We start from the raw sequence: 26,762 nt of genomic DNA on the forward strand, positions 1-26,762 counted from the left end.
CACCGTGCCTTTTGATTTTTTTTTCTAGTCTTCATATTTGGATACTCATAGTCAGTAGAATGTCTAATGCTCTTGATTTTTCAGGTTGTTTCTTCGCAGTATTGTCACATACTTTCTATGAACTGAAATTTGAACCTTAATTATACCTAATTAAAGAAGAAGCCAGGCATAGAGGCACACGACTTTAATCCCAGCACTCGGGAGGCAGAGGCAGGCGGGTTGCTGTGAGTTCAAGGCCAGCCTGGTCTACCTAGTGAGTCCAGGAAAGCCAAGGCTACACAGAGAGACCCTATCTCGGAAAAAAGAAAACAAAACAAAAAGAATCTAGTCATTCTTACTTGCTGTCAGGGATAACTACAGCCCTTATGACAGTGGTTCCATGGTGATAGGCTCTGCCTTTCTTTGGACAGATGTTAACGTCCGAGTGTCGAGCCTCACACTCTTGGGAGCTATAGTGTCCACTCATGCGCCTCTGCCCGAAGTCCAGCTGCTTCTGCAACAGCCCTGTTCCTCTGGGCTCAGCAGCGGCAGCAGCAGTTCAGCAACTCCTCACCTCGGCACTCCTGACGGCTGGAAGAAATTCCCTGCAGGACCCTCTCTGGAGGACGCCTCAGTCATCTCCCCGAAGGGGTCTTCAGAGCCCTGCTGGCTCATTCGACTTTGCATTTCCACTGTGGTGCTGCCCAGGGAAGACTCCTGCTCAGAAAGCGATGCTGGTGCTGGCTCTGGCCTGGGCAGCACCTATGAACCCTCCCCCATGCGGCTGGAAGCTCTACAGGTAGGAGGCTCTACGCCCTGCTGGAAGTCCGGGACCACTCCTTCTCAGGAGGGTAACTAAGGAACAGTGCATGAAGTGGCCTTGCTGTTTGGTGCAGCCTTTCTTTGTTGTTTTGTTTGAGGTAGTCGTAACTTGTTGAGTCTATTCCTTTTTGCTCTTTTGTTACAAACTATTGTAGTCATGTCAAGAGTTGCATGCCCAACCAGTGGATGTAATGACTAAGCTTGACTTCTGTAACCTAATTCTTGTCATCTTGTATCTATTTATTGAACCAAAATGATTGCACCTTGAAGGGAAGAAGTCACCTCTTGTAGGGCATGTTGGTCTGCATATTTAATCCCAATGCTTGGGAAGCAGACGCAGGCAGATCTCTGTTTGTTCAAGGCCAGCCTGGTTTACATCACTAGTTCCAGGCCATCCAGGGCTACTTAGTAAAAACTCACCTCCAAAAAATTAAATAAATAAAATTTTGAAAAGGAAGGAAAACATCTACGTAGTCAGACGTAGTCTAAGACATAGATTTCTGTATAGTCAGGGCTCTCTAGGGGAACACAACTGATAGAATGAGATATATACATAAAGGAGATTTGTTAGAATGGCTTACAGGCTGTGGTCCAGCTAGCCCAACAATGGCTGTCTACCAATGGAAGGTCCAAGAATCCAATGGTTGTTCAGTCCACAAGGCTGGGATGTCTCAGCTGATCTTCAGTACAGAGATGTAGGCTCTAGTGCCAGTGAAGGAATGCACTTGCCATTGAGAGTAAGACCAAGCAGGCAGAGAGAGCAAACTTCCTTCTTCCCTGCCCTTTATGTAGGCTGCCAGCAGAAGGTGTGGCCCAGGGTAAAGGTGGATTTTCCCACCTGAAAAGATCCAGATTAAAAGTGGGTCTTCCCCCCTTCAAATGATTTAATTAAGAAAAAAAAAAAAAAAAAAAAACCCTCATGGGTGTGCCCAGCAGTTTGGGTTTTAGTTAAATCCAGATGTGGTCAGGTTGACGCTCAGAGTAGCCATCGCAGCTTGGTTCTGCAGGCTGCTAACCCTCTGAGGACACTGAACACACCCTTCACACTTCCAGCCTTGGTTCTTTCAGGTATGAATTCCATTAAAATCTGCATCAAAGAATTCTTCTTGACATCACAAACCAATAAAGTGTCATGAAGCCAGCAGCAGCTAGCTAATGGCTGACTCTTGCTTCATCCATGTCAGACTGGAGGTCCCTGTTGGGTGCGAGTGGTTGGACACTTTTGGAGTGTGCAGCCTTGCCCCGTCAAATGAGCTCACTGCCTGTTCCCTGTGTAGGTTTTGGCTCACCTGGCCAGGGGCTATTTTTCGATGACTCAGCAGTACTTGATGGAGCTCAGTGAGGTGATCTGTAAGTGCATGGGCGAAGCAAACCCGTCCGTCCAGCTCCACGGCATGAAGGTAATTCCATTACGGTTTCTCAGATTTCAGGAGAGGAGGGTTCTTACGTGCAGGGCTAGCTAACAGCATAGGTGTTGGTTTTACTCCTTGAAAGAATACCTCTGTCGCAGGTGCTGAGAAGAAAACAACAGTTAGGAATTACTTTTCCTAAACTCCGTTCACACCTTTAACAAGCATGAGTGAGGAGAGGCTGGTGGATCTTAAGTTCGAGGCCAGCCAGGGTCTCAAAGAACAAAAAGGGGAAAGGAAGGAAGGAAGGGAGAGAGAGAGAGAACCTACTTTTCTTGTTGATTTGAGATGGTCTCCAAACTGAAGGCACATTATTTGCGGTCTCCGTAGAGCTAGCTCTCTGCTCTGATGGCTCATTTCTCATATCTCGGCAGCTCCTGGAAGAACTGGGCACAGGCTTGATACAGCAGCACAAACCAGATTCCAACACGGCACCTGACCAGAGAGTGCCCGTCTACCTGGTAAGTGCCCCCGCCCCAGTGTTCTGCCCTTGGAGCTCTGGTGTGAGTTTTTATTTAGAGGCTCAGTGATAAAGTGGAGCAGATGATCTCATTTCTTCCCATGTCAAAATGGCACTGTGGGTAAAGGCGCACACTGCCCAGCATCACAGATCTGACAACCTGAGTGTGATCCTCAGAATCCACATAGAGAACCAACTCTATAAAGTTTTCCTCTGATGTTTCTGTGTGCACCGTACGTAACAGATGTGTCCACATATGTCACATGTGTGCACACTAATGATAACAACAAAATTCAGAGAAAATCTGTGATAGTTTGAATAGCAATGGCCCCCACAGACTTATACCTTTGAATGCAGATCAAGATGTAGAACTCAACCGGGCGTGGTGGCACACACCTTTAATCCCAGCACTCGGGAGGCAGAGACAGGCGGATCGCTGTGAGTTCGAGACCAGCCAGGTCTACAATCCAGGACAGCTAAGGCTACACAGAGAAACCCTGTCTCAAAAAACAAACAAACAAAAAAAGAAAATGTAGAACTCTCCACTCCTTCTCCAGCACCATGTCTGCCTAGAAGCTCCCACGCTTCCCACCATAATGATAATAGACTAGATCCCGGAAACTGTAAGCCAGCCCCAATTCAATGTTGTCCTTTATAAGAGTTGCCTTGGTCATGATGTCTCTTTACAGCAATAAAAGCCTAACTACGACCAAATCTGTGCTGTTCCTGTAGAATAGCACGCCAGAACTTTTTAATTTTTAAGTTTTTATTGAACTGTCTAACTGTTGTTACTGGGGTATGGCGTGTGTGCTAATGTCCACACCTAGAGGTCAGAAGATAATTTGTGGGTTCTCTGTGTCCGCTTCTGTGTGGGTTCCAGAGGTGAGGTCACCAGGATGAGGTCACCAGCTTGTATAGCAGCCCCCTTTCCAAGCTTCCGTGGGACAACTCGTAAGGAGATGGCCCGAGTTTAGGCATCAGGTAGAACTTGGTTGGGAATCCAAATTTCTCCTCCCGCCAGACAGGTGGTTGTGGGCAACCTCTCAGCTGTACATCGTCTCAGTGTTGCATTGTCCGGAGAGAAAGCAGACATTATTACCTGGCGCCAGCCAAGCAACACAGAACCCTAAGCACACAGCCTCTTCGGGCCATTTGTTCTCTGAGTGGTCTCTACAGGCCACGTCCTGGGTAGAGGTCTCATGAGTCAAGATGCCACCAAGGCTGCAGTCAGTTATGACCTTGTCGAGGGGTGGAGGGCCCTCCAGGCGGCTCACTCCTGGACCCAGCAACTTGGGCCGGTTGTTGGGAAAGGCGCGCTCACTTTCTCCCAGAGAACCATTGGGTGTCCTCTTGTCATTTTTCACAGAATCCTATGGGTTACACAGAGCAGCCCTATTTATTCACTGTGGGCTAGGACTCCACAGGTGTGAATATTTGGAAGTGAGAGTCCCTGGGACACCCAGGAGGTTGCAGCCATCCAGTTTATACATTCTGGGGTATGAAGGGTCCAGACTGGGTTTCGGGGAGCTAAGGTAGGACATGGACAGAGACAGTGCACAAGTACACAGCAAAAGCTAGGGCCAAGCCTATGGAAAGAAAACTAGAAAAAACAAAACAAACCCAGACACATTCTCAAATGAATTTGAAATGGCAGAGATTTTATGTCTTGTGGGAAGGAAACCTCAGAAGCCTGCCTGAGGGGCTTTCATGGATAAGTCTTCACAGCGCCTCCTGCAGAGCCTGCCTCTGTGCTCAGAGTGGCTACCATGTCCTCGTGCTGGGAACTGAGTACTCAGTGTCACATCTTGTTGTAGACTTCAGGGGAGATGTCATTGCCTCCTGTGGTTGGAGAAGAACCAGAGTTTATGTAGATCAAGTCACCCAGGCAGGGTTACAGACAGGAGGGGACAGGAACAGCTCCAGCTCTCCCTCTGAGCCTCTTGACAGGTGTGCGCAGTCTCTTGTGCTTCAGTAGGGTCACGTTGAGAGAGCCCGCAGGATGTCGGCTCATCCCAAGTCTCAGTGACCCCTGCTGCTGACTAGCATGTTAGGATGTGTTTTGTGCCTCTGTTTTCTTGGTAGAGATGGGTGTCGTGGTGTAGACCTCGTTTAGCTGTGCTGGAACTAAAATGGATTGAAGTATGACAGTCGCTTAGAACAATGGCTGGCCTGTGATAAAGCCTCTGAGATGTAGCTGCTTCTGCTGCTGTTGCCACCATCACTATCACTACCATCATCACTGTCACCACCACCACCACCACCACCATCACTACCATCATCACTGTCACCACCACCATCACTACCATCATCATCACCACCACCACCATCACCACCACCATCATCACCATCACTACCATCACCACCACCACCACCATCACTACCATCACCATCACCATCATCGTCATTATCGTCATCACTATTGCTGTCAACTCAGTTACACTACAGGGTCCTACTGGATATGGCTGCTTATTTCAGAAGTTGTTTCCATGACTGTGGAAAAAGTTACTACTTCAGCAAAACTTGTCTCATCTCCAAGGCCGCATCTAGTGGGCATGGCTTCAACAGGTTCTGCCACGGCTGTTGTGCTGTGGTTCTAACTGCGCCTCTGTTCCAGGTGGTGATGTTCTGGACTGCTATGCTGAATGGTCCTTTGCCCCGAGCCCTGCAGAGTTCAGAGCACCCAACCCTCCAGGCGAGCGCCTGTGATGCCCTGTCCTCCATCCTGCCAGAAGCCTTCAGCAGTCTGCCGGTAACATAGCAACGTATCCCCACTCTTGGTCCCTGTCCTGGGCAGCAGGGCTCCAGTGTGATTCTTGGTTCCGAAATCTTTTCAGCCTTATCTCTTTTAAGAGGAACTGGTTCTGTTGAGTTCATGGTGGGGGCAATGAAGCCTTACCCCTCCAGGAAAGCCTTGCTTCTTGGGCTGTAGAAGATGGGTGTGGGCGTGGGCCCGGTTGCGGCTGTTAGTGACACAGCTCTGAAGACAGAGTTCAGAAACATTGACGTCCTGAGTTGAAGGTCTTTGGCCCACGTCCTAGCCATTCCACTCTGGCTCTGTGACTCCTTGGGTTTCTTTTCTTTTATTTATTTATTTAGTTAGTTAGTTAGTTAGTTTACAGTGCTCTGCCTGCTTGTACCCCTGCAGGCCAGAAGAGGGCATCAGATCACATTATAGATGGTTATGAGCCACCATGTGGTTGCTGGCAATTGAACTCAGGAGCTCTGGAAAAGCAGTCAGTTCTCTTAACCACTGCGCCATCTCTCCAACCCCTCCTTGGCTTTCTTTAAAGCTTTGTAGTACCCACTTACAGAGGAGTCCTGTGAGAGGTAACAGTGGTGAAAATATTTGTTATAAGGCCTCGACACAGGGTATTTGCTTAGCCTGTCACCTAATCCCATCGCTCTGGGTGAGGATTTCATGTCTGATTTGGGGCACACAAATGCATCCACACTGCTCCTGTTCTTTATTCCTTGATGGCCTTTGATCTGTTATTAGCTATGTAAGCTTTTATAAAGGAGGCAGCTGGATGAAGCAGAAGGAGAAAATCGACCTTGTTTACATAGGTGAAAGGTACAGTGTGATCAGAGGCCATGTGTGCCTTGCCCAAAATCGCTCCTCAGATGCCTGCCCCAGTGTCCAGGCACCTGCCCTTTACCAGAGCCGGCTGAAGGTCACAGTGGGATTTAACACGGGTACAGGCCATCTCATCACGCACAGCTGCTTGTGGAAGGAAGATTTTGGCTCACAGGTGTTCCTTCTCACTTCTCCTTTCGTGACCCTTCTCGTTGCAGAATGACAAGCAGATTTTGTGCATTACAATGCTGCTCGGCCTGAATGACAGCAAGAACCATGTAGTGAAAGCTGCCACCTCCAGGGCCCTTGGAGTCTATGTGCTTTTCCCTTGTCTCAGACAGGTGAGTCTGTCCTCCTCCACTAGTGGATCTGTGGGCGCAAAGCTTCTGAGTTGAACAGCGAAGGAAATTAACCTGCTATATAATCTGATCGTAATTCCTTAATTGCTATTACAATGCGCGGCGCCTAGGCTTTGTGTGTGTGTGTGTGTGTGTGTGGTAGTGTTGTTGTTGTTGTTGTTAATTATTTGACACACTACCTGGGACTGTAGTGTGCAGAAAAATTTTAACTAATGAATGATTGGCTAAAGATTAAAGGACATTACCACGTGGAAGTAATGACTGAGAAAGCTAATACCCATTTTTCTAGAGGTCAGTGAAGTTTTCCTTTAGTCTTATGTGTGACGTTCATCTCTAAGAAGGGGTGCTGCACACACTGTGTGTTTGGAAATGCTTTCCCTGTCAGAACATTGCTGCAGGAGGTAGAAAACAACCCACACACAGAAGGCACAGGTAACTGTCGTAGACTCACATTGACTCCACAGACGAATGTTACAGCTTTCTGTGAAAATAAACTGTGAAGTGCAGAGGCAGCAGTGTGAAGCCCTTAAGTAATACAGCCTGGTTTTGTTGTACAGGACGTCATATTTGTTGCAGACACAGCAAATGCCATACTGATGTCACTTCAAGACAAGTCCCTAAACGTGCGTGCCAAAGCAGCCTGGTCCCTGGGCAACCTGACAGATACTCTGATTGTCAACATGTAAGTGACTCACTCAGCTTGCTTTCCCTGGGTGGCATCCTTCTTAGAATTCCTAGAAGATGTCTTTCATCCTCATTATGAAAGAATTAGTAAGAATCCCCCCAAGTTATGCAGGCGGTTTTACAACTTGTTTTAATATTCCTTTAAGCAATAGACCTAGTAGGTTTTTACTATATATTATGAATATATATTATTCTATTCTATTATATATATATTCAAAAATACCATGTGCTGTCTAAGTGCATACCCACATTGTAGAAAATATCACAGTAGAAATCCGAGACCTTAGTCATGGTTGCTCTGCTTTTAGCATGCAAGGGTTTCTGAGGTTTTGTTTTATTAAACATTTTTACATACAATATATTTTAGTCGTATTTTCATTAACCAGCTCCTCCCAGATCCCCCCACCTCTCTACCCATCCAACTTCATAGTCTCCCCCCTCCCCAGAAAAAAACAAAAACCAGGATCCTGCCATGGGATGTAGTTGATATACCCAGTGACAGTCAATTACAGTGAACAGTTTATATTTTTTCTAGGAAATACATTCACAGGGCTGGAGAGCAGACTCAGAGGTTAAGAGCACTGGCTGCTCTTCCAAGGGTCCTGAATTCATTTCCCAGCAAGCACATGGTAGCTCACAACCATCTATAATGAGATCTGGTGCCCTCTTCTGGCCTATAGGTGTACATGCAGGCAGAGCACTGTATACATAATAAATAAATAAATCCTAAAAAAAAGAGAGCGAGAGAGAAAGAAAAGAAATATATTCACAGGTCAAAAGAATTAGAACAGTACTGAGGGGTATGCCGAATAAAATTTGCCTCCTTCCCTGCCACTCCATTCACATCTCTAGAGGTGGTTGCTGGTGTGCTTTTAAAATTCTGCACAAGAGGCATGTGAGACATAGCACACGGCCCATTCTCTGCACTGACGTCTAATGAACACCTGTTACACAGAGCCTGCCAAGGGACACACCCTTACCCATTCCTTCCTGAACGGTTGTTGTAGGCCTTGGCCTTGTGGCTGTCTATATGCTGTGAACACCTCTGGGCATGAGCTGTCCACTTGAGGTGCCCCCTGTGGTAACATTCTCAAATGTGGAACTGCTGAGTCAAAATCTAAGTGTGGTGGCCCGTGCCTGTAATCCCAGCATTCAGCGGGCTGAAGCAGGAGGATCACAAATTTGAAGTCAGCATAGGCTCTGGACCAAGTTCCAGGCCTGTCCACACTCTATAAGAGGTCCTGGTTCGGGGGCTGGACAGATGGCTCAGAGGTTAAAGGCACTGACTGCTCTTCCAGAGGTCCTGAGTTCAATTCCCAGCAACCATATATAATGTGGTTTGGTGCCCTCTTCTGATGTGCAGGTGTACAGGCAGAGCACTATATACATAATAAATAAATTAAATAAAAAAAAAAAAAAAGAGGTCCTGGTTCAAAAGCAAACAAACAGAATAAAAAGAAAAGAGATGTGAGTTCTTAATATAATCTGGAGACATCTGTCGAGCTGTTTTCCTGAAGTTTTTACCCTCCTATACTCGGTGACTATGTCTTTGTCTGCACGCATTTAAATTATTTTCTTTTTTACCCCCGCCTTGTGCCTTGGGTGGGACAGGGACACGCCAGATCCAAGTTTTCAGGATGAGTTCTCTGGCCTCCTGCTCTTGAAAATGTTGCAGTCTGCGATCCAAGCCTCCAGGGATAAGGACAAGGTACACACAGGATGGCGAGGGTGTGCACTTAGCACAGCGCTCCAGCAGTGCGGCCTGACTGCCAACAACCGCCCTGTGTTCCTGGGAGCATTGCCTCCTGTCCCCTCGTTGTCACACTGTATATGTTCATGCTTATCTGCTGTTAAGAAAGAAAGGAAGGAAAGAAAGAAAGGATAAAGTACATCCTTAGGTGGAATTGACAAGAAAGATAAAGAGAAAAAAAAGAAAAAAAAAAGATAAGGACCCTGTGTGGCTGCTACTCGGTACATTTAATAGGCTGGGATCAGGGTTAGGTCGGGTGAGCTTGCACAGGGCTCGTGTCGTCATTAACCTTGTGCTCTATGACAGGGTGGGGAGACAGGGGGTGGGGTTATTTTTAAGTGAAGTTTATACATTCTGAAATGTCCCTGGCAAATAGCTCTGAGGCCTTTTATGTTTTATTCTAGGTCAAGAGCAATGCGGTCCGGGCCCTCGGGAATTTGCTTCACTTTCTGCAGCCCGCTCACATAGAAAGGCCCAGGTTTGCTGAGATCATCGAGGAGGCCATCCAGGCCCTGATCTCCACCGTTGTCCACGAGGCTGCCATGAAGGTCCGATGGAATGCTTGTTACGCGATGGGAAATGTTTTTAAAAACCCCACCCTTCCACTTGGTAAGATGGTTTCCCTCTCCTTGCCTGTCACAAGTCTCCTGGGAAGGAACATGCCAGTGTGTGCTCTTGTTAAAGACCTTTGTCACAATGGCTTTTGTTGCAGGTCTAGAAAACAGCAGGAACCAAGTTTAGTGGAAAGATGAAATAAGTCTGTGTGTGTGTGTGTGTGTGTGTGTGTGTGTGTGTGTGTGTGTGTGTGTTTTATTGCCATTTAAAAAGCATATTTACAAAGATCCTTTTTATAATCTGAGAAAATACTTCTTCTGTTAAGCAAACTAAAATGAGATTTTTGACTCATTTCCTCAGTATCATCTCATTAAATACTTAGGAGAAAAGATAGACAGGAAATTGGCCAAATCCACAGAGTCGCTCTGGTATAGAGGGTACAAACTCAAATCTCACAAGTTCTGGGTTCAGATATGGATGCTCAGGGCTCCACTGTGAATGTCAGCACTGCCCTACATCTCTGCCTCCGACAGAGCTAAGGGTGTGTCCCTGAGGAGCGGGTGGACTGTGTGGGCCAGCAGACCAGGCACCATGTGAAGAGCCCCTGAAGCAATAGTGGAGAGCGACGCCCTGATCCACAAGCAGAGAGAGGCTGGGCCTGACATGGGCTTTGGAGCCCGCAGAGCCCATCCCGAATGTGGCACAGTTCCTCCAACAAGGCCACGCCTCCTAATTGGCTTCCAATAGTGCCAGTTCCCTAGTGACTAAACATTTAAATATATGTGCCTATGAGGCCATTCTTTTTTTTTTTTTTTTTTTTTTTTTTAACTCATTTATTATTAAGTATACAGTGCTCTGCCTACACGTACACCTGTAGTCCAGAGGAGGACATCAGATCACATTATAGATGGTTGTGAGCCACCCTGTGGTTGCTGGGAATTGAACTCAGGACCTTTGGAAGAACAGCCAGTGCTCTTAACCTCTGAGCCACCTCTCCAGCCCCCATGAGGCCATTCTTACTCAGAGCACCTCATGGGGTTATCATGAGAGTGGAGTCAACATAAAGTGCATGCCTCCTCCAGCCCTCACCTCTCCCGGCTCATCGCTAAGCGTTCACTAGTTTCGGTTACTGGTTCCTTCCTAGGCACAGCCCCGTGGACCTCCCAGGCCTACAAGGCCCTAACATCGGTTGTGCTGTCATGCAAGAACTTCAAAGTGCGCATCCGATCTGCCGCAGCCCTTTCCGTTCCCGGCAAGAGAGCGCAGTACGGGTCTCGAGAACAGTTCACTCAGATCTGGGATGCCTTGGTCACTGCCTTGCAGAAGAGCGAGGACACTACAGACTTTCTGGAATTCAAGTACTGCGCCAGCCTCCGGACTCACATCTGCCAGGCGCTGTTTCACCTCCTGAGCCTCGCCAGCGCCTCGGACCTCCCCAGCATTCAAGAATCTCTGGAACTGAATGGAGATATGATCCGGTCCTACGTCCTGCAGTTCTTAAAGTCAGGAGCAGAGGGAGATGACCCCGGAGCCGTCCACACCCCCCAGGAGAGAGACCAGATGGTCAGGGCGGCCCTGAAGCACACACGCAGCGTGCAGGCCCTGGCTGGAGACACAGCCCAAGGGGTCATCGTGGGCTTCTTAGACGATATCCTGAGGGCTCACCGTGACTGCTTGGGAGGACAAGTGGCCCTCCTCGGGTCATCAGATCGGTGACTTTCCACCCTCCCTTCAAGTGTTATAAATGAGAATCAGAGACCGAGCTTGTGCGTTTGGTCCTCAGTTTCCTCATAGGGCAGCATTTGCTTAGGATAGGTTAGTGGCTATTTAACATGGTCTCAAAGGGCTCAGCCACTTTGGAGAGCATTTCCACTGCTGGCCGTTCTAACCCTGACCACCAAGGTCAGACAACTGGAGGTCTGGAAGTGGTTAGTCTCAAAGAAAGAAAAATAGGTTCATAAATTAGAATCTCATTAGAATTGTGTTTTCAAGACTTTTTTTTAATAACAAACTGGCTTTTAAAAAAACTTAGCAACAAGCGGAGCAGGCTCTCAGGCAGTGTCTGCTGACACAGCTGCAGCAGCTGGGAACGCCCACAAGAGCACCCCCTGATGAGTGCACGTACACATACACACACACACGCGCGCGCGCGTGCGCAAATGCGCACCCATATACACATGCACTCGGGCACGTGCGCATGCACACACACACATAACGCATGCTTGGGCATACACACACACACACACACACACACATTCCAGGCTCCTTCCACTTCCCCACAGTCACACACACACACACACACCCCAGGCTCCTTCCACAGTCACACACACACACACACACACACACACACACACACACACCCCAGGCTCCTTCCACCTCCCCACAGTGACACACACACACACCAGGCTCCTTCCACCTCCCCACAGTCCAGGAGCCTCGGCAGTACCCACTTGTCTCTAAATTCACAAACGACCCTTCAGGGTAATACGGTCCCACGTGTTAAATATTCTGTTTGGCGAAGCGAAGCACCCTTTAATTTGAATCTTCAAAAAAGGTTATTTGTATCACTTAAAGGTCTCAAAGAATTTAAAATTCTATTTATTAATGTCAAGCATCTGTTAAAGTATTTTCTGGCTGAATAATTGTTTACATTTTGATTTTGCACTTTTGACCACAATCTAGTAAAATTATCTCCGACAGAAATGTCGGGTTATATAAGGAACAATTAAACCACATCCCACTTATATTTGATGTGGGATAAATTAAAGCACGCAGTGATTTGGTCCTAGTGGTATTTGTTTAATTACGAGACTTAAGCTAGGCACGGTTGCACATTTCTGTTAGCCCAGCACTCTGGAGGCCAGGCTAGAAGAGTGGCAAGCTTGATGCCATCCTGGGCTACGTAGCAAGACCCTGTCTCCGAGCACTACAGCAGCGCTAGCTGTGCCGGTCCGCACCAGTAACCCTGCACCAGGGACTCTAAGGCAGGAGGGCCAGGAGCTTGAAGCTCGTCCTTTGCTGCATAGTTTCAGGCAAACCTGAGCTACATAATGACAGCCTGTTCTCAAACAAACACACACCCAGCAGGGGCTGGGGGAGGGGCTGCTCAGTGGGAAAAGTGTGTGTGCTTGTGCAAGTGTGAGAACTGGAGTGTGAATCGCCCGAAACCACCAGAAAGCCAGGTGGGCACTATGGTAGCAGAGACAGGATCCTCATAGCAAGCTCTGGGTTCAGTTGAGAGACCTGCTTCGGTGAGTATAAGATGGAGACCAGTGGAGGAAGAATCCTCACGTCTACCTCAGGCCTACACATTCACACACACACACACACACACACACGCATGCATACATACACAGGCATAAACACATGCACTTGTACACAGGCGTGCACACAAGATATACAACAGAAACCAATTTTATTTAGCTTAAAATACATACTTAAGGGTATGCATACAATCCTATTTTTCTTTTTTCTTCTTTGCCCCAATTTAGCTTTTTTTTTTTTTTTTTCCCCTTCCTTCCTTATCTGGCCATTCAGAAACTTCTGTGTGAACAGTGATTGGGGAACATAGCACTCACAGTGACTATAAAATCTTCATGTTCCATTGGGAAGGGGCTAGCCTCTCCAAAGGGGGTCATCTGCACAGTGAGGTGCCCTCCCAGGACATTCTGTGAACTTGGCCATTCCATCAGAGGTGATTCTGAAATGGACTGCTGCAGAGGGCTCCAGGGCTCGGGCTGACCTTGCCCTGACCCTGTGTGACTCTTCCGCACCCTTGGGACTTCCTTCTTTCTCTGTGCACTCTCAGCAACGGCTTCCTTAACATACTCACAAGTGTGGGGATATGACGTCTCTGGTTCTTTGAGCTTCTGCCCGTTTGTTTCTTGGTGAACATATTTGTGAAACGCGCTCTAATGATCTGCTCCTAGCCTTTGCTTATCTTGAATAAAATTTCACATTCCTTTGTAACCCTTTGGTTTCTGGATCTCTCATCTGGGTGTCAGTGTTCACTTAAAGGGGAAAACGTAGAAGCACCTCTAGATATTCCAGGTGTCTGGGTCCCTACATCTGTCTTCAGGGGACAGATTCTCACTGAGGCCCCCTGAGCCTGTAGCACAAGGAAACACCTTTCTCAGGCTGCCTGGTACAGGAGCAGCCAGCGCGGCACATTGCCACACAGGCCAGTCAGGAGATCTGCTGTCATATCAAACAAGGTAATACCTTCAGAATCCTCACTCATGGCACTAAACTCCAGACACTGCTGCAGCTCAGTGCTTACCTACCAACTAGAGGCCACACATGGGATGGTAACCTTGTTACCTTGCCACTTGGAGCAGGTCAGTGAGGGGAGGTTCAGGGAGGACTAACTCAGGCCCCTCCCACAGAGAGGGCAGCACTGTTGGCAGGGTCCAGGTACAGAGAGAGCTGAGGAAAAATGAGTGCTGCTCCCTGCCTGCCTTGCTGGTGAGTGCGTCTTCCTCCTCCTCCTCCTCCTTCCCCCCCCTCCTCCTCCTTCCCCTCCTCCCCACTCCTCCTCCTTCTCTCCCCTTCCGCTCCCCCTATTCTTCCCTCTTTTCCTCCCCCTCCTTCCTTGCTGGCACCAGACTGCAGCTTCTTCAACCCCCCAACATGGACTGAAGAGCAGCAGCAGCCCGTAGGAATTGCCCGGGCGTTCAGCGCCAGCCGTGGGCCTGCTGTGGCCTTCAGCTCCATGGAGTGGGCAGCTACCTAGCCCCCACTGTATAAGCCACTTAGGATTTTTTTTTTTAATGACATACACATTCTTTAACTCTAGAGAACCCTGCCTAATACAACAACGGCCTCTAAACCCTTTCAATATTTAAAAGTTAGAGGCTGGGGCTGGAAAGGCGAGTCAACAGTTATTTAAAGCATTTGTTGCACTCCCAGAGGACCTAGGCTTGGTTCCCAGCACCCATACAGCAGCTCAAAACCATCTACAACTCCGGTGTCAGGGGACCCAACGCCCTCCTTTGGCCTCTGCAAGCACCTGCTACACACAGACACAGAATATAAAAATAAGTCTTAAGAAAAAATAAAAAGTAAAAGTGAGAGCCATGATAGCCTGACAACAGTGGGACGTCGCTTCTCAGCCTTTTCCCACAGAGCCTGAGTGTGACACAGGCCTCATAGAGAACGCTCACTAATTAACGGTGCCTCTGGCTCCTATAGCCTCCTTATGGTGCCTGGATATCTCTGAGCCTGGATACCAGATTCGGAGGGAAAGTCTGCCCCAAGTCCAACAGTTCTCCCAAACCGCCAGGCTGCCAGGCTTATAGTCCTCCAGGCCTCCCTGTCAGTCCTCCAGCCCTCCAGTCCTCCAGTCCTCCAGTCCTCCAGCCCTCCCACCCTCCACTCTCTCTAGTCCTCCCCTCACCCCAGTCCTCTGCTCCTCCAGCCATCTTGCCTAGCTAAAGGGAACCTCAGCTCCCAGAAGGGGAGAACCTAACATTAGGGCTAATGGGGCTGATTCTCCCATAAGGAATATTTATGCATTTGCCATCTGTGGTGGTTTGAATAGGTATGACCTCCGCGGATCATGTGTTTGAATGCTTGGCCATAGGGAGTGGCACTGTTAGGAGGTGTGGCCTTGCTGGAGTAGGTGTAGCACTGTTGGAGCAAGTGAATTCCTGTTGAGGTGGGCTTTGAAGTCTTACATATGCTCAGGCCTGTTTGCCACACAGTCTCCTGCTGCCTGAGGGTCAAGCTGTAGAACTCTCTGCTCCTTTCCCAGCACCCTGTCTGCCTGCACACTGCCACACTTCCCACCATGACGACAATGGACGGAACCTCTGAACTGTAAGCCAGCCCCAGTGAAATGTCTTCCTTTATAAGAGTTGCTGTGCTCATGGTGTCTCCTCACAGCAAGGAAGCCAAACTAAGACACCATCTCTGTCCACACAGGCAAGGATCACAGCGTGGCTATCAGTTACAGTGGCCCATGGGAAGGGCGAGGAGAGCAGGGCCGTGGTGGGACACATCTCTGGGTCAGACTCATGAGACCCCTTGGTCTAGCCTAAGCCGTGCCAATGAGGGGCGATACCGTGGGAATGCAGCCAAGTTCAAGCAGTAAATATTATCATTTCGTGTCAAGTAGGAGAAACCATCTCTGTGGGTGATAAAAGAGTAAAATGCAGCCTGGCGTGGTGGCGCACGCCTTTAGTCCCAGCACTCAGGAGGCAGAGGCAAGGCAGATCACCGTGAGTTCGAGGCCAGCCTGGTCTACCAAGTGAGTCCAGTACAACCAGGGCTACACAGAGAGACTCTGTCTCAAAAAACCAAACCAACCAAACAAACACAAAACAGTACAACACACTGTCCTTTTCCACTCAACATTCATCTTCAAAAATAGAGAAAAGGGGTTGGAGAGATGCCTTAGGGGTCAAGAGAGCTTTATAATCTTACAGAGAACGTAAGTTCGCTTACCTGCGTGCACATCTGACAGTTACAGCCTCCTGTGAAGCCAGCTCCAGGAGATGAATCCTGTTCTGGCTCTGTGGTGCTCATTCTTGTGCACAGACCCACACTCAGACACACATATATGCACATAATTTAAAGTCTTTTATTTGGAATCTATTTTCAAAATATGTAAAGACAGGAAGAAAACAAAAAGTAGCTCATTAGCCGAGTGTAGTGTTGCACACCTTTAATCCTAGCACTTGGGAGGCAGAGGCAGGAGGATCTCTGTGAGTTCAAAGCCAGCCTGGTCTACATAGCTCCAGGCCATCCAAGACTCCATGTGAGATCCTGTCTCAAAAAACTAAAAACAAACAAACAAACAAGTAGTTCATTAACATAATAAAATGTGTGCAATTAATAGTGCATTTAATTAAAATGTCAAACCAAGCCAGCCTGACTCACTACTGCCAACTAACATTGTACAAGAATTAGTTTCCAATGTGATTAAAAACAAAAATAACATTTAAAAATATTTTTAAAAGAATCTAAATGATGATTTCTTGTATAAAGCCAGTCCGAGATACAACATGTGCAGAAAACCAAGAAAATGAGCTCAGAAAAATAACAGAATATATAAAGAGCCTATAAGGCAGCCAGTTAAAAAGTAAATATGCCAAAATCAGTAGCCGTTCTATATATCAGCAATAATCAATTTGGTTTTTTTTATGTTAACATTCACGGTGGCAACATGAATAACAGAAAACCTGGAATAAGTACAATGATGAAAGTCCCTGCACATAGCTTATGATAGAAATAAAAATGTTACTGAAGATATAAAAGACACAAAAAGAGAAAATATATCATGTTCCTAGGCTGAATAACTCATTAGTATAAAAATCTATAAATTTATATTTTCATCAGAATCAAAATTAGGTTTTGTGTATTCATATATTTGTATGGTGAGGGTGGTGTGTGTCTATATGTGTGTATGTGTGTGTGGTCGTAGTGGTGGGGTGTAAGTGTGTATGTACGTGGTGTGTGTGTGTGTGTGCATGTGTGTATGTACGTGGTGTATATGTGGTGTGTGTGTGTGTGTGGTGTGTGTGTATATGTGTATGTGTGTGTGGTCGTAGTGGTGGGGTGTGTGTGTGTGTGATGGTTGTGCGTCTCTGGATATGCACCTTTAGAGTTTGTTAAGAGAAGGGCATCTGGTGTTCTCTCACTTGCTGTATTATTCCTCTGAGATTGAGTCTCTTGCTGAACCCAGAGCTAGGCTGGCTGCCAGCAAGCCCCAGGGATCTATCCTCCTGTCGTGGCCCCGCCCACCCCACCCCCCAGTGCTGGGGTTACAAGCACTTGATCATGCCCAGCTTTTTATGTGGGCACTGAGATGTGAATACAGGTCCCCAAGATTGCATGACAAGTGTTCTTATTCACCGTCATTCACCGAGACATTTCCCCAGCCACCCAAATTTTTTTTTTTTTCTATCTTACTTTTTAGATGTGTGGGTGTTTGGAATCTGTGTGTGCCTGTGCACGGGATGTGCAGTACCTACAGAGGCCAGAAGAGGGCATCAGATCCTCCCTGAACAAGAGGCTGTGAGCTGCCATGTAGGGGTCTGGGAACTAAATCTGGGTCCTCTGAAAAAGCAACAAGTGCTTTTAAGCACTAAGCCATCTCTCTAGCCCTAAGACCTGTATTCCCCCATATCCCTTCATCACTAAGTACCCATAGTAAAAAAAAATATCAGGCAAAATAAGATTATACTTGGAATTAATGAAAAAATTTTCATTAAAAATGAATCGTTGGTACCAACAGAAGGAGTCTGTCTCATACTTAACTATACTACATGCTTTATCCTAGTGTATTTAAGACTCTTAGGCAACCTCACTATAGGAAAGGATATCACTTTTACTTTTTTTTTTTTTTTAAGACAGAGTTTTTCTGTGTAACAGCTCTGGCTGTCCTGGAACTCGCTCTGTAGTCCAGGCTGGTCTCGAACTCATGGAGATCCACCAGCCTCTGCCTCCCGAGCACTGGGATTAAAGGCGTGTGCCACCAGTACCCGGCTCTTTTACATATTTTTATTAAGATTTTTGGGGCCAGGCATGGTAGTGCACGCCTTTAATCCCAGCACTCAGGAAGCAGAGGCAGGCAGATCAATGTGAGTTCAAGGCCTGACTCTTTGGTTCTTTTTTTTTTTTTTTTTTAATCAATTTAGCAATTTTGTTTGTTTTTGTTTTTCAAGACAGGGTTTCTCTGTGCAGCTCTGGCTGTCCTGGAACTCACTCTGTAGACCAGGATGATCTCGAACTCACAGTGATCCACCTGCCTCTGCCTCCCTGACTGCTAAGATTAAAGGCGTGCTCCATCACCTCCCAGCCCATTTAGTAAGCTTTTTAAAAGTACAGGTAGTGAGTGTCTTATTAGATACACAAATAACACAGAACAACTGCAGTTTGGTTTAGTGGCCAGCAGGTGGAGACAGAGAACGCAAAGACATTTAGGGTCCACGCGGGAGGGAGCTAGGTATCAGGTTGCTCTCATTAGAAACAATGGGGGGGGCGGGGCGGCGCTAGCTTTGCATTGAAATCACCTGGGACAACTTTAAACAGATTCTGAGCTGAGTGGTCTGAGGTATGCATGCCTTTGCTTTGAGCCTTTTTTCCTCCTCCTTCGAGACAGGCTTTCTCTGTGTACCAGCCCTGGCTGTCCTGGACTCACTATGTAGCTCAGACTAGCCTCAAACTCACTGCCTCAAACAAACTGCCTGCCTCTGCCCCCCAGAGTGCTGGGATTAAAGGCGTGCACCGCCACACCTGGCACTTCGAGAATTTTTTTATTGGTTGTATTATTGTTTCTGCTTCCAGCAACGTCTAAGGCTTCAGGATATGCTGCGAGAGCCAGTTGATGTGATGCAGAACCTTCTGAAGAATTTACGGAACCCTGGCTGCTGCTGTATAGTCTTTGTTCTCAAAAGTCAGCATCTTCTATGATGATAAAACAGTAAGCATGAGTTAGGAAATATAATCAGGCTGGGTGTGGGCCATTAACCCCAGCCCTCAGAGGCAGAGGTAGGCAGAGCTCTGAATTCAAAGCCAGTCTGTTCTACAAAACAAGTTCCAGGCTAGCCAAGGCTACACAGTGAGACTCCCTGGATGCATTGAATAGACAGATAGATCGATAGATAGATCGATAATAGGTAGGAATTTCATTAACAAAAAATAAATAAAGAGAAAAAGCAATATAGTTAGTACTAATCTCATTCTTGTAGGAACCAGGCCCGACTGGGCTGCCTGCCTTTCTTGCTGTTTCATGTCCTGTTTCTAGCAGCTTCCATGTCTGTGTTTATCTTGGTTAACTAGTCGTGTTTACTGCTCTAAGAACGCGCCCCTCCAATCCTCGAGACTTTTCCTCCTGTGTGCAATCACCTCTTGAGGGATTTCACCTGGGAGGAGGAGTCCTGTTTTGCTGCCTGTAAGAAGGCTCTTTGGAACTCTGGAGGGGGGAGGAGAATAATAAACTGCTGCGGCGGCTGCTGCTCTCTTAGCACAAAGGACCCGCTGTGTTATTGTGTGTGTGCGTGCGCGTGTGCCTAAATTAAATCCGCCGTCCCTCGCCCTCGACTCGGTACCGCGGTGGCATGGGCGCACAATTCTCACGTGAGATTCCTTGTGGCATCCAGGCATTTTCCTCCCCAGAGCCAGGAGAGTTCCTCTGCGCTGCCAAGGAGTTCACAAAGTCTGTTTGTTTGTTTTTGGGGTTTTGTTCGTTTGTTTGTTTTTCAAGACAGGAGTTCTCTCTGCAGCCTTAGCTGTCCTAGACTCGCTTTGCAGACAAGGTTGGCCTCGAACTCACAGTAATCCACCTGCCTCTGCCTCCCGGGGTGCTGAGATTAAAGATGTGCGCCACCACGCACAGCTAAGTTCACAAAGTCTTGTGATGGAGTGTTCGGAAAAAGCCAGACCGCTCAGCCCCCTGTGTCCCCAGTCTTCACGGGCTCCGTTCCCCACGGCTTGCCTTCACTTCCTTGTGCAAAACGGTGTACATTATTTTTACATAAGCCGTTATAAATTAATCTCTAAATGACATCTGTCTGTTGCCTTTCACGTTTCAAAAGTAACAATCTTTGTTGTGGAAAAGACAAAAACAGAAGGCTGTGGGTAAAAACATCACCATGCCAAAGCCATCACTACCATCATCTGGATGCATGTCATTACAGGTTTTTTTGAGGGCATGTGTATGTATGTGAGTCTATATTGTATATGTGAACTCACAGTCCAAACCCGTGTGCGTGTGCACATGATCCCGGATACACTGTGGTTCATTAAGCTCCAGAACTGGAGTTTCATTAAAGATTATTTACAGTGGGGCAATTGGCTTGCCAGGTGGTGAGCACTGGCGATTTGGCGAAAGTGTGGCTTTGCTGACTAGGCTGCAGCCCATTGCTCGGAAACACAGTCCTTTAAGCAGATTCCTACTGTGGCATGGTGTTTTCTAACCTCAGCGTGACTCGCACATGACTCTAGTTTGCTGGGGTTTTGTGAGGAGAGCTTTTGGAAGTGTTTGGGGTTTTTTTGTTGTTGTTGTTTTGTTGTTTTTTTTTTTTTTTTTTAATCATTTAAAAACATTTATTGGGCCTGAAAGGATGGCTCAGAGGTTAAGAGCACTGACTGCTCTTCGAGAGAACCAGGGTTCAATTCCCAGCACCCACATGGCAGCTCACAACTGTCTATAACTCCAAGATCTGACACCTTCACACAGACATACTTGCAGGCAAAACACCAATGAACACAAAAAATAAATAAATAAAATAATTTTTAAAACATTGATTTGCCTGTTTATTTTACCTATGTATGTACGTGCCTGCTTGTATGTGCATGTGTGTACAGGTATCTGAGGAGTCCCAAAGAGGGGGTTGGATCCCCTAAAACTGAAGTTATAGGCATTGGGAGCTATTTGCTGAGTGTGCTGGGAACCAAACCCACGTCCTCTGCAAGAACAGCAAGTGCCCTTGACTACTGAGCCACCTCTCCGGCCCCCTGCTTTATTATTGTTTTGTTTGTTTGTTTGTTTTGAGATGGTCTGTCACAACATCCACAGGCTGGAGTGACATTCATGGCCTTCCTACCTCAGCCTTTCCAGCCAATCCTGGGATCACGGGTTCCGCACCTAACTTCTTTACCCTTCAGTAGGCATTTGGCATGATCTGAGGTAGGAGAGTGACAGGGTTTCTAAGCACATCGCTGCCTGTGTCCTGGACCACTGCTCTAGTATTCAAGCCATCCTCCAGCCTCTGAATGCCCCTCATTCCCTGGTTCCATCTTCACCTTCCTGGAGCCTTTTCTGCTTGGGACCCTCTGCTGAAACAGTTGTCACTGGACTTTGAATATTGGCTTGGAAAGTCACACTTCCCAATGGAGGGGCAAACTTACTCTCCTCTCTAGCCCCAGTTCCCATCTTTAAGAAGACACAGAGAAAGAGTAGTGCCCGGTGCACACTTTAATCCCAGCAGAAGCTGGCAGATAGTTGTGAGTTCGAGGCCAGCTTGGTCTACAAAGCGAGTCCAGGACAGCCAAGGCTACACAGAGAAACCCTGTCTAGAAAAACAAACAAAACAAAACAGAAACCAGAGCATCCTTTACTACGCTGTTGTGTTCTTCTGCCTGTTCGTCTGTTGTCTCCCAGCTGGATTTAAGTCACTTGGTGTCTTCTTGGTCCTTCTTGCCTGGCCACACTCAATGGGGCGTGGCAAGAGACTACTGGATGGATTGGAAAGGTATCAAACATCCCTTTGTACAGATGAGCCCCAAGGCCTCAGTGGGGACATGGCGGCCCCCATGACCAGCCTCACCAAGGGGGACAGTGGGAATGGATGTTCGGGTCTGGGAGCTTTCTTTATCTCGTACTGTCTCCTCCACGCTTCTGCTACCATCCAAATGTAAAACCCAAAGACGGCGGAATTCAACATTTAAAGACTATAATTTCTAAGCTTGGGGTCTTATTTTTGTTTTTACCAAATTTTGACTTCCCAAATATGGCTTTTCCTATCATTCAGGGCCTTAGATAGTGCTGAGATAAGGCCAGTGAAGCTGACTTAGCCTTCTGAGTCATCCCAGCCCCAGCCGCCACCTTCCTCCACCCCAGGAGTCTCACACACACCACATACACATAGCACAGACATTTTATTTTACGTGTACAGGTGCCTTGCCTGCTTGTATGGCTGTACCACACGCATGCAGTTCACGCAGAGGCCAAAAAAGGGCATTGGATCTCCTGGAACCTGAGCTACGGGTGGTTGTAAGCAGTCATGGGGATGCTAGGAATTGAACGCAGGCCCTCTGGGAGTACAGCCAGTGTTCTTAACTGCTGAGCCATCTCTCCCTTGGCAAGAGGAGGGCATCACCTTTCCAAGCCTAGAGACTAGAGGCGAAGGAAAGCCTTCCACTGAACTCTGGCTCTCAGAATGTAGATTTGTGGCTTGCATCTTCTGGTTAAGGCTTTACCTTGAACTTCAAGAACTGTCCTACCCTGATCATGCAATACTTGCTTGGCACTTGTGCTCATAGCTAGAAAAGGGACAGACACACGCCTGAGCCCGGGGGAAATGCAGGTAGGGGGCATGAAAATAAGTGAGACTCACAGTCAAGGGAGTGCCTGCCCCACCCTTGGCAAGATTGCCTTGATGGCCCCTCCCCTACCTAAGTGGTAGGCACTCAGCCTCCTTCGTTCCTTCATTTCTCACCTCCCCCTAGCAAGGGTAACCTACTAAAACCCAGGCAAGTGCAGATTTTGCAGATTCAAAGGTGAATGTTTGAACCAGTTCAAGCCAGGAGGCATGCCCAGATGAGGGCGATGAGGGCTGGACAGAGACCAGCAGGGGGCCAAATAAGACAGAGCCAGTTAGGCAGTTCTTAAGGGCAGGAAGAGGAGGGAGTGGCCTACTGCAAGGCAGGGAGATGAGGCTAAGTAGACTGGCTCAGAGGGGTTAGTGTGTGGTCCTCAGCTTGATGAGCGGGTAGAAGTCACGGGCAGTGTTGGGGAGGCTTACCAGACCTGTGGGTACCTTGGAAAGATTTGCTTTAGGAAGCACTCAGGTAGCAAGTGGAGCACGGACAGAAGGGAGGAGGTGAAGGCTCTCACGGGCGGGCGGTTGCACTGTAGTCATAGCAAAGCTTTGCCTGAGGAAGCTGCAGCATCCAGCCACACCTGAGGGAAGTTGCTGTCATCTGCTGCAGGTGTAGCCTGGGCCCTGGGATATTGAAACTCTCTCCCTTGTGACTGAGGTGTTGGCCATACAGGGATCCCCTCAGGAGGCACAGGAGCCTCCGAGGTGTGACATGCAGAGGAGGCTAGGCAGGACCAAAGGCAGCACGGACAGAAGGCCAGCCCTTGTCTGGATGTGCATCTATAAAACCAGGAAGAAAGCGCAGCTGCAGTGCCCTCCAAAGTTTCCACACAGTCACCATGTGACACCCCCAACAAAAGGTGTGAACAAGCACAGTATTGCCCGCCTCCGCAGCATTCGGGATGGCCCCATACAAGAAACAGCTGGTGAGTTGATGATTGGAGAATGACATGTTGCTCTTCTACTCGGTGGAATATGATTAGGCTGTAGAAAAGATGAAAGATTAATATACTCCACATCCTGGGTGAGTCCTGAAATGCTATGCTAAGTCGAAGAAACCAGTCACGTAGATTGTAGGTTTTCGTTTACATGAGATGTTCAGCATTGGCAAACCTCACAGTCAGAAACAGATTAACTGGTTGCCCGAGCTTAGGAAGAAACAGGTGTGGGGGAAAATAAGGGAAAGTACCTGAGTTGGGTTCCCACTCCCCATGTCCAGCTGCTCACAGCCACCTGTCACTCCAGCTCCAGGGGATACAGTGCCCTCTTCTGGACACTGAGGGCAACTGCACTCACATGACATTTCAGTATGAGGCAAAGCATGACTTCATAAAGCAATGACGGGTCAGAGCAGCAGCTTCAGAACAGTATGATTTTCATTCACTCATTCACTCACTCATTCATGTATTCATTCATTCACTGGAGAAGATACCAGAAGAATTTAGCAAATACATTGTGAGAACCGGCAGGAGAAAAATATCAAGGAACAAGACCAAAAACAAAAACAAACAAACAAAAACTTTCCTGCAGAGCTTACACATCAGCAGGACAGTAATCTAATGTAATCAGTGAACTGGGGTCCCGAGGGTCAGAGCCATGATCAAGGGAGGGTAGAAAGTTCTGGGCAAATTGTAGCTTGGTAAATTGTAGGTGTTAGGGGAGTTCTCTCCTGGGAAGGCCACCTTTGACCAGAGACAGGCAGGAGGTGAAGTTGGGGATGACCACAGAAGAGCTGTACAGGCAGGTGGCATGTAGGGCACATGGAGCATGTTTGAGGGACAGCAGGCCGCAAAGCAGAACAGCTGGCGGGAACAGGAAGAGGATGGGCACAGCAACTGGGGTGTGGGACGCCGCTAGCCTTGCCCTCAACCTGGAAGAGGAAGAACAGGGGAAGCATGGACGGCTGTGAGCAAAGCTTTGCCATGACCAGACCTGTCCTAATGAAAGGTCCCCTCTAAGTCAAGGTTTTCAGCCATGACAGTATTGATACCTGGGGGCAGGTTGGTTCCTCAGGATGCATTGTGGGATGTTTGTCATCTCAGACCTCTTACCAGATGCCGGAAAGAACCCTTCCCCCTAGCTGTGACAACCTGCAGTATCTCATGCCTCACCAAATGTCCCCGGGAGGGCTAAGACTCCCACAGTGGAGAGCCATCACTTTAGGTTGTAGCGGGCGTGGACCCCAGGAGCTCTGGTTCTGAAAGGCTGGACACGAGGTGGCCGGGAGACCTGTAGGACAAGCTGTCTCTCTCGAGCAGCTAGACAAGTGAGTTCAGCGACTTCCACACCCTGGGATGAGGAGCAACGCCAGAAGGCTTGGTTGCACTGAATTCCTTGAACAAGGATATGTGTAAGGCACTGGAGACGGTACCGGAAGAATTACTTGAGTGTTCTGCCCCTCCCCATCCCCACCAAGCATAGAAAATGGGAGTAAAGGGGAGAGAGTGGTGGGAAGCTGGAGAAAAAGGAGAGAGTTGCAGATGTCTGGGAGGGAAGCCCGTCGATTATTGGGACACTTCGTGACTATCTTTTATATGTGACACAATGTTATCCTTCCTGTTCTGTGACTCACAGACTAGGAATCTTGAATAACATTATTAGAGCACGTCCGGGACTCGTGCTCCTTAACGCCAATGCCTGATGCTGGCTCCTTGAAGCTTCTAAGTGTGGCTTATGCCAGCATTGAAGGCAGCACGGGTTGCAGGGCGTTGGGAAAGAAAGCAGATGACACAGCTGCTTGGATGGGGAGTAATTACAGGAATTTGGGGCAGGGCTTTTTTTTTGGTTTTTCAAGACAGGGTTTCTTGTGTAACAGTCCTGGCTGTCCTGGACTCACTTTTGTAGACCAGACTGGCCTCGAACTCACAGCGGTCCGCCTGCCTCTGCCTCCCAAGTGCTGGGATTAAAGACGTGCGCCACCATGCCCCACAATTTCTTAAAGCATACAGCTTGTTAATATCAATTTTACTTGGGGGGCGGGGAGCTCCAATGCTGCAGTACGCCTGCCCAGGCCAGAGGACAGTGTAGACGAGATGGATCTCTCCTACCAGTACATTTTTAAAAATTGGTTATTTAAAAAAAAAAAAAGGTCAGAGTCTGACAAGATGTGCACTGGGGTTAATAGCACTTACTAACATTGCAGAGGACTCATATTTGGTGCCCAGGCCCCACACATGGTACCTTATAGTCATCTTTAACTCCAGTTTCAGAGGAACCAGTGATTTCTTCTGACATGTGTAAACTCTTGCACACATGTGGCGTACATACTCAGGCACATGGTCACTTACACATAAGTGAAATGTGTTTTAAAGGCTGAGTGAATTTGTACCCACCCAATATACAGATGATGAAACTGAGGACTGAGAGGGAAGGTACGTGACCCAGGTTTGGGTTAGAACTCAGGTCTAACTCCCAGCCTGATGCCAACTTCCTCTTCGGTCCCTCTTCACACTTTTCTAGCTACAAAGTCAGAAAACTGCAATCTGAGACACATGCAGCAGAGACCAGATGCCCGGTTAGTGTTTCACTTCAGGTTCCCAACACATCAGGGATGGGCCCACTCAGTTGTGGGGACCTCCAGGGGAAAAAAAAAACCCCACAGATACACGGGCTTCAGCAGAGGTGGTGGTGGTGGGGGACTCTACAGCACGTATCTGGACAGATGCGCGCACACCATCTCTTACAGTAAGAGAGGACCGAGGACCAAGGGTAAGATAAGCCAGGCAAGGGTTAGGAGGCAAGACAAGCGTTTGTTTAAACAGAAAAGAGGCCAGCAAGATGGCTTGGTGGGCGAAGGCACTTGCCACCTGGCCTGATGACCTGGTAGAAGGAGAGAAATGTCCTCTGACCTCTACACAAAACTTGTGGCATGAGGGCATTCCCTTCCCCCAGCCCCCAGTCACTCCCTCAATCTTCCCCTACCCCCTTCCATAAATGTAATTTTTAAAGTTAAAAAAAAGGATAAAGTTTATTTCTAAATACCATGACTACCTCCCTCCCTCCTTTCCTTCCTATATGTGATGTTTGGCACATATGGGGGTCAGATCACATCTTTTGGGTATCAGTTCTCAACTCCCTTGTGAATGAACCCCCAGTTCTGTACCCCTTCCCTGCCTCACAGTGCA

General features: G+C 47.9%; 1 protein-coding gene across 1 annotated transcript in view; it reads left to right on the forward strand.

Moving 5' to 3' along the window:
* Window positions 1-11,385, forward strand: part of Heatr6 (HEAT repeat containing 6) — a 29,236-nt gene extending 17,851 nt beyond the window's left edge. The window contains exons 12-20 of the mRNA XM_051158155.1: window positions 411-778; window positions 2,079-2,201; window positions 2,585-2,671; window positions 5,285-5,419; window positions 6,463-6,585; window positions 7,161-7,285; window positions 8,899-8,995; window positions 9,442-9,646; window positions 10,737-11,385. Coding sequence (XP_051014112.1) covers window positions 411-778; window positions 2,079-2,201; window positions 2,585-2,671; window positions 5,285-5,419; window positions 6,463-6,585; window positions 7,161-7,285; window positions 8,899-8,995; window positions 9,442-9,646; window positions 10,737-11,308 — 1,835 coding nt within the window. The 3' untranslated portion in view covers window positions 11,309-11,385. The remainder of the gene's footprint in view (window positions 1-410; window positions 779-2,078; window positions 2,202-2,584; window positions 2,672-5,284; window positions 5,420-6,462; window positions 6,586-7,160; window positions 7,286-8,898; window positions 8,996-9,441; window positions 9,647-10,736) is intronic.
* Window positions 11,386-26,762: the final 15,377 nt, after the last annotated feature.

The sequence above is a fragment of the Acomys russatus genome, chromosome 16, assembly GCF_903995435.1.
Source record: "Acomys russatus chromosome 16, mAcoRus1.1, whole genome shotgun sequence".
NCBI lineage: Eukaryota > Metazoa > Chordata > Mammalia > Rodentia > Muridae > Acomys > Acomys russatus.